Below are 12,280 nucleotides of genomic sequence, written 5' to 3'. Positions count from 1 at the left end.
AGAGGGACAGAAGAAGGAAACACAGAGGAAATTATTGCCCAAATACAAGCTTGATATATGTGTCTATGATGTGAAATTTTAATACATATGTATAGTTTTATAAATAATTTTTATATAACTTGTCTATGTTATTTAAACTCACTTATAAAAAAATGTTAGATTTGTCATTACTGCTATCTAAGAGTCAAATTAATATAAAGTTATAATCTTTTCAGAAAAGTATATCATCTTATAAATATTGACAGACAATGTGCGGTTAAGATTGTCATGTATTCCTTTACATATAATATTTGTTTCATTTTTATTGTTAAATATTGATATAATTCTTTTATTCAATTTTATTTTTAATAATAAGATAGAGAAAAAAAAATAATCTATATTTATAGTCAAACTATTCAATAAATAGAAGAATAAATATTTTGACACAAATTTAAACAAAAAGTAATAAAAAATTAAACATATAATATAAAATATGTTGAGTTTCGTTTTGAAAGAAAAGACTTATAGCAAAAAATTATGAGAAATGATGATTTTGCAATATATGGCAATTAATATGAAACGATTAAATTGTAAAAGCAAAATTATATATATATATATATATATATATATATATATATATATATATATATATATATATATGTGTGTGTGTGTGTGTGTGTGTGTGTGTGGCTTTGGCCTACCGTTGAAAATAACTTGCAAATCGTTCATGCATGGACACCATATGACATGGATGATTTTACAGTAGTCTTTTAAAAAGTGATTATCATAATCCTTATTATGTAGCATGATTTGATTGTATGTAATTTGTCATTTAATCTTTGACTTTTCAAAACATATTTCAATTAAAATTTATTTTTGTAATTTCTGATTTTTTTTTTTTCAAAAATTATATTTTATAATTTCTCATCTTTTTAATTTTTTAATTAATTTCAGAAAATCAAAATTCAAAATTCAAAATAAAAAAATTTAAATTAGAAAAACTGTTCTTCATAGTTCTGAATTTCAACTGATGATTTGAACACGGCGGCTTTGCGGCGTTGATGCTGTCCACCACCAATAAGATGCTTGTTATGGTAAAGCCGATCGCGGCGAGCACCCTCCTTCTCAGCCTCACGTTTACAAGCTTCAATTTCAATTCTTTGTCCTGGCGTTGAGGGAGATGGCGATATGGGTTGTTATGGTGGTGGTGGGTATCATCCCAATTTTTCTGGGTATCATCCCAAATTCTCAGGGAATTATCCCGAATTTTCTAGGTATCAACCAAATCATTGCTAGGCTGAAGCCTCTCAATCTTGTAAATAATTTTCTTAACCACCTTCTTACCTTTCCTTCCACTAATTTTCTTAGTAAGTGACCTATTAGCTTTCTGGGTTTCATCCATGGAGGTATTTTTCTTCTGCTTAGGTTTTGAGAGGTCAAAAACATCAGATGGAAGAACTTCATAACTTTTTTATATTGATTTTTAATTTAATTTTGATTTTATGATACAGTATTAATTAAGAAATTAAAAAACAAATTTCAGAAATTATGAAATATAATTTTTGAAAATAAATAAATTAAAAATCAGAAATTACAAAAATGAATTTTAATTAAAATTATACTTTGAAAAGTTAAAGCTTACATGTCAAAGTACATCCAATTAAATTATGCCATATTATAAGGCTTGTGATAGTCACTTTTCAAAAGGCTATTATAAAATTTTCAATATAACATCCATACGAAGAAGGAGAATATATTCTATGTATGGATATAATAAAGTCAAAATTGATGCTGATAACATTGACTAATAGTTATTTGAAGAAAATGAACTTTTACTGCATTTTTGATAAAGATAAGGATAAAGTGTTGATTTTGTGAGGGGCCACTGATTATTTGAATTCTTGTAGTTGGGTGCTATATAAGCGATTCTCACAAGGCAATAAGTCAATAACCCAAAACATTTCATTAATGTGAGTAGGTTTCTAAGTTATTAATGAAAGAGAATAAGAAGAAAGAAGAAGAGAGGCCTTACATGATGAAAAGAGCCTCGTTTACTAGCCAAGGATGACTTGCCTAGCCTTATAGAGGGTGTACGTATGTGCTGCGTGCTCCTGCTTTTTATGCATTAGGCAGTCGTCTTTGGCTACGTTGACAGACTCTTTTCTTTTCATGTTTGTCCTTCTTTTCTTGTTTATAGATTATAGTTGAGAAATGCACAAGAAATTTGTGTGTCAAGACTTTATACTCTGCATGTTGTGCTATGAAATAGATATTCTCATACTTATAAACGTATGGTTTGTGTAAGAGCAAAGATTCCTAGTGTACAGGTTTAAATAAGGTTTTGTCCTATAATTATATGACAATATAAGATAAGAACTAAGCCTATAATTTTATAAATAAAAAAAATTTCCCTTTTTATTTAAGTAATGTTCTACCTACGTAGAACAATACACACTGAACTTTCATTCACTCATATTGAGTATTCACTCACCCCCTTAAACTTTGTATCATGGTCAATTCACTATTACATTAATATCATAATTAGTATAATACATTAATATGTAGCATTTTACTATGGGAATACTTGCATGAAAACTCAACAATATTATACATTTATATGTAATGTTCCCATCAAGAAAAAAATAAATAAATTACCGAGTATACATATGTATGTGATGTACTACTTCATTCTTTGATATTTGACTAGTTCCATTTATCATAGCTGTCAATGCATTAGATAATTAGTATCTTTGTTGCCAGTGATAGAATATGATAAACATTTTAGATATTTCTGTATAGAAGGATATAGTTTGTGAATATTCTGTAAATATCTTTTGAGATTTCCTAACATGATTCGGTCTTATCATTGTAACCTTATATATATGAACTAACGGAATACACTCCAGGCTAAGGAGTTTCATATTATCTAACATGGTATCAAAGCTAAGGTTTTGATCCAACCTAGCGTTCGCATTTTTTCTCTTTCTCCATTTTTTTAAAGCTCTAGTTTAAGCCCCCATAAGTAAAAACTATTTTAAATAAAATCAATACTACGTTTTTATTTGTGGTTTCAAAAAAAATACTATATTTGTATTTACTTGTATACATATCACAAAAAACAATTTGAAAAAAAAAGTGTGAATTGTTCAAAGTCAAATAGGGGAAAAAGGCGTTTCTTGTCAAAAAAAATAAATAAAAAGGAGTCCAAAATATGGAGTATGCTCAAGCTCAAGTTTTTACAATACGTCTTTGTTGTTCGAGCGTGGGCTTACTATCGTTTTATATAAGAAATCCAGAATCACAACTCTTGGGTGATATTACTTACTAGTTACAATCATAGTAATTGGAGTCTGCAACTTTTAGCATATTTGATCCAATCATATAACCACTGTCCATCCTACACCCAAAAAGCCCGGACCATTTGATTTCCCTCCTCTTGATAATGAACCCAAATATGGAAATACCTAATGTAAAATAAGAGCTATTATATGTTATACCTCCTCAGTTATATATGAGTAAGATATTTAAAATATGTGCTGTCTCTAATCATTATTAATCTAATTCTACAAGATTTATTTTACTTAGATGTGTTATCTCCGAGCATATTCAAATTCTTGGAAGAGCTTGCAACTATTCACAATGATCGCGATTATTATTAGATCCCAATAATAAATTTGATAACACGAAGATTGTTTGTTGAGCCCAGGAATAATCCACATGTGTGCATTCTCTTATTCCACACTAAAACACTAAAAGGGGGAGTGTAGTGGTAATGGAATCCCACATTGAAGAATTCAAGAGTTACCACCGTAAGATAAGGCTAAGGGGCTACTCCCCTCATTGCCATATATGATGTTGGGATAGAACCTCCTTTGGATTTGTGAAGTGGACTCTCTCTCTTGGTTTGCGGGTGCGACCTAGGCCCGTATTTAACATGGCATCAGAGTCAGGCCCACGATCTCACGATTGGGGCTTTAATGGCTAAAGTATATCGAGCCAAAAATTAAGGACACTCACAAGTGAGGGGGAGTGTTGAAACCCATCGTACCCCACTTGTGAGTATCCCACATTGGAGAAAGAGGAGAGGTGGTTCCACTTTATAAGGTAGAGGATTAAGTCCTACTATTGCCAATTGGTTACTCTCCTCCTCCTTGCTCGGGTTGCCCATGCCCATTTCATATTATCTCGAAATTTAACATGGTATTAGAGCTAGGTTCGCGATATGGGACCTTAAATGGCTAAAGTTCACTGGGCCAAGAGTTGGTCCATGTGAGGGGGAGTGAATAAGCACTCTAGCCTGAAAAATCACATGAGACAAAGTTAAAAGGGACCTTACATGTGAGGGGGAGTATTGAAGAATAAACCTTCCAAGTATCACCACACGGTAAGTGTCTCACATTGGTTGAACAAGAGAGAGTTAAACACTTTATAAGGCTAAGAGGCTACTCCTCCTATTGTCATATGGTTTTGAGGTGGAACCTCCTTGGTCTTGTAAAGTGGTGGACTTGCACTCTCTCGTAACGGGGTGCGGCTCAGACCCGTATTTAACATTGTTCCCTTCTACTTTAGGCAATTAAAATGAGTACGATTATGTAAAGCAAGATTATTTGACCAAAACATCATCTCTTAATTAGTAGAAGGTGGATCCCACGTGACCATAATTGGTGGATAATATTAGAAGATGTTGGTCTTGAAGACTTTGGTTTTCAACGGGGGTACCCACAATCTGTGGGAGTATAGAATAATGTTTCTATATTGCCCCATTGATTGGGAGAACATGTAGAGTAGATAGGTTGAGATTTTCTTTTGGGAAGACAATAACATTTCCTCCTTTCTCAGATACCCTTAGTCACAAAGTGTCCCAAATCCGAATCATATCAATGATTAACCAATCCAACTTCAAAGTCTAAATCTTATAAGTGTAACTTATACAAGAATACAAAGTAAATCTACGTACATAATAGTATTTCAAGGTTTTTGACCTCTAGTAAACCTCAAGACAATAAATGGCTTAATTTGTTCTTTGTACTGTTCGTCTCTTAAATATTGCCTCGCTGGGTATTTAATTTCACCTTATTATGAGTTATATGAAATGAGTAGATATGTATAGTATATTTGTTGTTAAATATCAATGCATTTATGCATGTGTTAGGCAGAGATGAACAAAGTAGAGAAAAATTATAAGAACCATGGTAGCAATGCTCCATGTGAGGGGATGGATTCCTTATCCTTTTTCCTATTTGTTGCAAGAAGTTTATCCATAACTCATGTCAGATTAACTCGTGCGAGGTTGTGCTCTAATAAGACGCAATCTATATACTACCAAAAAAAAAACATATCAAGAGCTCGAGTCTACATACTACACGTATGTAAGAATTGAAGTCAAACTCAAAATCAAACACTATCAGTGATGCTTTCAAATTTGAAACCCATGATCAGCATTTTAAATTATTGCTGATGATCAAGTGTAGAGCATTGTACTCCGTATAAAGCACGTACAAAAAAAGTTAGAAAAACGTATCTATCTTATCCTTGAAGCTAGATTGCAACATGCATGCATGCATGCTTGATTACACAAGTTGATCAACATATACCGATGCCTTTTTTTTTTCTTTCCCTTTTTCCTTACACGAAATTAGTTGAGTGGTCCAATGGTCACTTTGATATATTACTACATACTTCTACTACCCTTTTACTTGCGACTTTTATCCATTGCATGTCAAATCTTTGCTAGATTCATCAAGCTAAGCATAATGATCGATAAATATACAAAAAGTCAATTACACATTGAATTAAGTCCTACCCAATCTCTCTGCAATACTTTTTTTTTTTTTTTAAAAAAAAATAGAATCTAAATAATTTTGACCCTAATGTGGAGTCAAACAAAGTGTATATCTATATATTCCACAATATTTCGTGGAAATAGCTAAATGAACTATAAAAGAGTGGGTATTAGAATTTCAACAATAGTATGGATACAAAACGCATATATGTCATCCAAGGAGATGGGCTAAAGTTGGTTGGAGGCTTGGAGCACCAATTAGAAATTTATTAGAATCCGATCCCATTATTATATATTTTGTAAAATAATATGCTTATTCTTCTTCTATCTAAGAGTTTTACGTGTATATAAGTGGTTCCTAGAAAGTTGACATTATTCACACAAGCAATAAACTGCATGCACTGCTCATTATTAGTAAAAGAATAAAGAGATCAATAGAGAAATGTGTTGCATGAAAAATGTACGGGGTCTTACATGAAGATAAGTCTTATTTGGTAGCCAAGGATGACTTGCCTGGTATTGCATGCGTGCTAAGCTAAGCTAGACTGTGCTTCGATCCGTCAAGTTGAAGGCATACACCAAGCAAGTCATCTATGGCTTGCTGATAAGCTCTTATCTTTCATGCTAGGCCTCGCGCTTCTCATATACACGTATGAACAAGTAAAGATCAAGGTAAAGAAATTCCAGATTTTTTTTATTAGATTTCTTTTTTTTTTTTATCGAATTAAATTTAAAAAACGTATATGTATTACAATACAATTTGATTCCTTTATTAAAATAAAATACTACAGAGTATTAGATTCAAAACAATCCTCCTTTCTAATAACTTATTTTTTTCCCAGCTATTCAAATAACTAATTAATTGATAGTTTAACGTATATAGTAGAACATTTTAAATACGTACATGCCTAAATTTGTACAACCATAAAAAATCATAAATATTTTATTTATTTTTTGACATATGCTTACTCAAAATAAATTAAAGTTAGATAATGGTAAGCAATAAAAACATTAAATGGTATTTAAAACTAAAATATAATTAAAAATAGAGCAAAGAGAAGGAAAATACAAGCAAGACACCTTAGAATGAGTACCTTACAAAATGCAGAAGACGCGGAAGAAAAAAAAAAAAAAAAAAAAGGTGACAAAAATGAATAATGGCAACAATGAAAAAAGAAGGACGTAGAACCACACACATGTGACATCTATTGCAAAGAAAAATAAATTTAGAAACGGTTCTTACGGAGTTGAATTCTCTCTTCCTTTGGTTTTCCCAACATTCTTACTTTAAAAGGGACATTTAATCAAAAACAATAATCAAATCATAATAGTTTTTAATCTAACAAGCCAATTTTATTTCTAGAGATATATTAATACATTGACAAAGTGAGACAGAGAAATGGAGTATAAAAGAGGAACATCCTTGGTATGTATGATGGTCGTGGTTTTTGCGGCGATACTGGTGGCTGAAAATGGGAGGATGTGCTCGGCATTTGACTTCGGAGAGGCAAAAGACGCCGTGCTGGACAAGGCTGAAGAGGCCAAGGATTGGGCTTACAACAAAATCTCCGGGTCCGGGTACATACTTGTCCCTCATCTGTATTTCGATCATTTTCATATTATCTGACCGCTTAATTAACATTTTTTTTCTTTGCATGCACGTTTTAATTCATCAAATGATGTACAAATAATTGATACTCATAAATGTTTTCTTTCAAAATAAATTTAAATTTGAGTATGAATTTCAAATATAATTTCTAAGTTGTATGTATATTTTTTTGACAGGAAATTGAGTGTTAACCCACAAAACATGAAACAGGCTGCTGAAGATATGATGCGTGATGCTCCTGGTAATTAAATTTCCTTTTCCCTAAATGAATCTGATCCTTTAGTACATTATTTGGCCCAATATATTTATGATAATGCAACGAACTATTGTACAAATGATGTAGATATAACCCAATCTTGATTCATTACATTTCACAAATTTTTAATCACGCATATTATTATTCGTATTTTTCATTTAATTTCACCTCAAAAATACATGGTTGAATTCTAAATACGTTTCAACAGAAAAAAAATTAAAAAAAAAAACTACGGAGTAGCTTAATTTGACACCTAGACACATACCAGCTAATATATGACATGAACAAGTACCCGAGTCAAAATAACATGTTATTACAAACAATATGAAATATTTCATAAATTCATATTTTTCATTTCACCTCAAATACCAGGTACAGCGAAATTCGCATCAGGGAAATTACACGCAGTTTCGCACTCAGTGAAAGATGGTAATGAAAGGTTTTACGCAGAGGCGAAGCGCGACACCGGGCCAGCCTACGATTCCATGGCTACGAAAACCGTCAGGGAAGATTAATTTCATTCATATAAGAGATAGCCAGCCTTATAAGCCTCAGATCAATTTGGGCAAGGTTGCTTGCTTCTAAGATGCATTCAACGGTCTTAAATTAATTTGTTGAATGATCAGTTTTCCTCCTACTTTAATTTAGGATAAAACTATATATATACATGTATAGTTTTCATGAAACGATAATAAATGGTGAAATATTTTTAAACTTTTGTTATAAGTATAAATTATTATTGAGTTAGAGTTAATAGTAGGTATATGTATAATAACCTTATAATCTTGTGTGCTAATTGATGCCGGAGATTATTGTTTAATTTGGGTATAAAATGTACTCCAAATAGAGAAGGTTTAAATGAATATACATAATTTTTTAAAGAGTATTTACATAAGTTTGATCACGTATTATTGTTTAATTTGGGTGATGAAATTGTTACAATTACAAAAGAATTGTGGAAACTACATACGATGACCTATCGATGAAATGCAAGAGTATTGATCAACTATGCAAAATTTTAATTAAGCTAAGGCATTATCATCTTATCTAAATTCTCTCAAAATAAATAACAGGATAATTTCCAACTTAAGCAAGTTTAATTTTTGGTTCCAATTGCCTTACATCTTTATTTTCAAAATATTTAAAATAATAAAATACCCCCATATCCAGCTCAGAACGAATTATCAAATCAAAAAATTAAAATATATGTTGTACATGTTAGCTAGTGTATTACTATATGTTGGAACTTGCTCTTCAAACATTAAATTAGCCACAATTCTAACTTTTAAGTCTTAGATAACGCTAAAATCTAAAGTCAATATTAGACATGGAGTAAACACAACATGATACATACGAATATATTATAAAATTATCATCTCCAATTTATTTAAACATAACACATAAGTAATCCTAAGGAAATCCTAATATTTGAATTAAATTAATGTGATACGTTTCATAAGATATTGTTTTTTTCCTAATAATTGCCGGTTTTCTTATTTCTTCAGAAGCATATAGTAGTAGTCGATTTGTAGTCAATTATAAGATTCTAATAGCAGGATGTAACAACGTGGCAAACGGATAAAACCTTTACCAGAATGTGGCAACTAAAGAAGATGACACGTAAGAATATATATAATAGCCCTTTTGCAGATGCAATTCTCACGTATGTTTCCAAACGTACACAACCCAAAACCTTTAATTGAACTGTATCATCAATTTCACAAAGTTATTGTTGTTCGTTATTATCAAAATAGTTTGAAAAGCCAATTATCATTTCTAAACATATAGAAAGAGTGGATAAAATGGTGTGTAGAATAGCAGCAATGATGGTGTGGGTGGTGGCTGTGATGGCGGCGGCGGCGGCGATAGTGGTTGCAGAAAATGGTAAGATGTGTTCGCCGTTCAATACTATGGGAGAGTTTGATCATCCTTGGACTGACGATTGCTACGGGTATTCACTTAATTATTGTTCCAAGTATCTAGTAACCATCTTTATACTAGCCTCTATTAGTTTACTTTAAAAACTAGCTAGTGAGTGTGTTAATTTATTATTTAGTGAGGAAAATTAATGTGACTTGATGAGTAATTAATTGCATGATACTATATCTTGTATTGAATTATACTAATATTAGACTTTTTTTTTTTTTGAAACCATGCTAATAAGACCTTATACCCTTTGAGTTTGAAATATTAAATAGTAATGTTATATTGGATTAATGAATAAGTTTTATATATATATTATATATATATATATATATATATATATATATATATATATATATATATATATATATATATATATATGAAAATGTAGATTTAAGACTTGGCTATTTTAAAGAAAAGTGCTACGAGTACGTCATAAACTTTCTTACCTCTTTTAGAGACATTGTATCATCTGACGAACGTATCACATGCTCTTACCAACATAGCCGCTTTCCCCTTCTTATTTTTAAAATCTACAAGCAACTCAAACTTTCCTTTGAATTTTAACATTTCTAATTCTATACCTCTCCTTTTGAATTTTTGATCTACCTTATTAATAAACTATTTAAAACATTCATTGCCATTTAAAGTCATAACAACATCCGTTCCTCATTTTAATCCACCCCCTTTTAACTAGCCTAAAACCCTTACCCTCAAGATTCTTACAAGTATCTCTATTGATCAACCAACAGGCACCATTGTATCTTCTTTTTTAATAAGACTACCACACTTCTAAATAGATATACTATGTGTTAAATATGAGTCTGGATGCACTTGTCATGAAGAGAAAGAGTCCATCTCACAAGTCTAAGGAGGTTTCATCCCAAAATCATATGATAATATCATAATAGGAATAGGAACTTAGGAAAAGTATGTAGCCGTTAGCCTTATATTATAAAGTGTTCGATTCTCTTAACTTTTATTAATATGAGACTCTTACATGTGTTGTTCAATACAACTTTATCTAATTGTTCTCCTAACTATGAGTTGTACGTAATGTACTTCTAGCTCTAGATAGCTAATCTTGCAACTTCATTGTTTGATAATTAATTCAAGTAATTGCCGTCTCCAAATTTAATTTCAATACAAAAGGATTATGTTACTATTCTGAAAGTTAAAACATGAATTATTTTTAAATTTTAACTATTCAGTGACAGAGAATGGATGGGCAAGCAAGACTTAAAAGAAGGCGTACAAAATTTGAGGGACAAAGCCAAAGAATCTGCATTGGGTAACTAACGAATCATTGTTCTCTCCTAATGACTCTCTTAAACGATAGTTATCAATTTTGATCTCTATTAGCGGTCATTCACCAAAGTATTAATCTCTCCAGATGGAAACAAGTATGCATCTGAGAAGGCAGATGTAATTTCAAACTCCTCATCATTCACAAAAGACGGCCTAGAAGAGGTTTACAATGAAGCAAAGCATAAAGTTGAGGAAGCATATGAGTCGATGACTAAGTCTGGTCTTAGTAAAGAAGCCAAGGCCAAGTATGTGGCCGCCAAAGAGAGGGCTTCAGATGTTGCAGGTGAGGTTGGCGCTGAGATGCGCCAGTGAATGAATCCGTCTTTGTCATAGATATATAACAATGAGGGATGATAGACAAATCTCCGAGCATGGTTGTTTGGTCTTAACAATAGTGTTATTTAGTCATTTCCAACAATTAAGGGTGTTTTATGTGTTTCCTGAAATAGTTTAGGTATTTTGGAACGAAAAAAGGTTAAGAGTCCAAACACACAAGTTTGTTTGCCCTCCCTCATAACAACCTTAAAGTTATTTTCTAGTATAAACTCATAAATTTTGTACACTTTTGCTGATCACTAATTCAGTTTAATGTTTTCACCTAGTTCTTTTAATTGGAATAGTTTCATCATCTTATTTGTGTTGGAATGCCTTAATCTGGAGCTTCTAGTGTTTATTTATTCCTTTTGGACTCGGTTCTTAATTAGTTTTCGCTTATTTTTTAGGCTAGTATGTTTTGAGGAGTACGAAGTAGTTTACACACTCCCTTATTCTTAACATAATATCATTTTGTAGTATTTAGAACTTCGTAGACATAACTAACACATTGTTAGCTATAAGTAAATCACGTAATAGTGTCTTTATTGATTAACTTATCTTTCTTTTTTCCTAGCTAGATGAGGAGAGCATTATTTTTGTATCAAAACCTTACTGTAAAGTGTCAAACCATCAAGATCTTTCTTAATTTTATCCTAATTTCTTTGATGAGACTTTCTGCCTAAAGCAGGTAATTTAAGAGGGAAAGAGGATTAATTCTCATTAAACACCCTTAATTGAAGAAAGGTCTTAAATTGTCAAAAGGTCGGCACCCACCCTATGGGAGGGACAGAGAAATCAAATAGAGCACAAAACCCACTATTTTACCCACCTTATAAACTTGTACAATAGGAAATCATCCTCCACTTGGAAGTGCATGGACTTATGGCCTCATGGGTTCGATTCTTGTCTAAGGAGGTTTTCGATAGGTCGTGAGTGCATTCTAGGGTCATTTAACTGTATAAAAGGTCGGAGTACTAATTAGACTTCATGAACAAATAGTAGAACAGTTACTACATCATTAAGCTTTTTATACTCCGTACTATATAGAATACTATTGAAATTTCGTCGAGAAACTCCAAATTTCTACCAAAAATTGCATTTCATAGTC

At 31.6% G+C, this 12,280-nt stretch overlaps 1 protein-coding gene across 3 annotated transcripts; it reads left to right on the top strand.

Moving 5' to 3' along the window:
• Positions 1 to 5,939: 5,939 nt before the first annotated feature.
• LOC145561832 (uncharacterized) lies at positions 5,940 to 11,454 on the top strand. 3 transcript variants are annotated; one of them, XR_014094228.1, is made up of 6 exons: positions 5,940 to 6,433; positions 7,149 to 7,339; positions 7,547 to 7,611; positions 7,999 to 9,577; positions 10,761 to 10,840; positions 10,943 to 11,454. XR_014094228.1 is itself a non-coding variant. In XM_081621950.1 (3 exons), exons 1-3 carry the CDS (start codon positions 9,429 to 9,431, stop codon positions 11,167 to 11,169), a joined length of 456 nt encoding a protein of 151 aa, XP_081478076.1. In that variant the 5' UTR covers positions 9,146 to 9,428; the 3' UTR covers positions 11,170 to 11,454. The 3 variants fall into 3 exon arrangements, 1 of the variants encoding a protein (XP_081478076.1); XR_014094227.1 differs by having other exon boundaries at positions 7,125 to 7,339; XM_081621950.1 differs by lacking the exons at positions 5,940 to 6,433; positions 7,149 to 7,339; positions 7,547 to 7,611 and having other exon boundaries at positions 9,146 to 9,577.
• Positions 11,455 to 12,280: the final 826 nt, after the last annotated feature.

The sequence above is a fragment of the Chenopodium album genome, chromosome 10, assembly GCF_948465745.1.
Source record: "Chenopodium album chromosome 10, dcCheAlbu1.1, whole genome shotgun sequence".
NCBI lineage: Eukaryota > Viridiplantae > Streptophyta > Magnoliopsida > Caryophyllales > Amaranthaceae > Chenopodium > Chenopodium album.
Note: the sequence above shows the minus strand (reverse complement) of the source record. Positions and strands in the feature narration are given on the sequence as shown.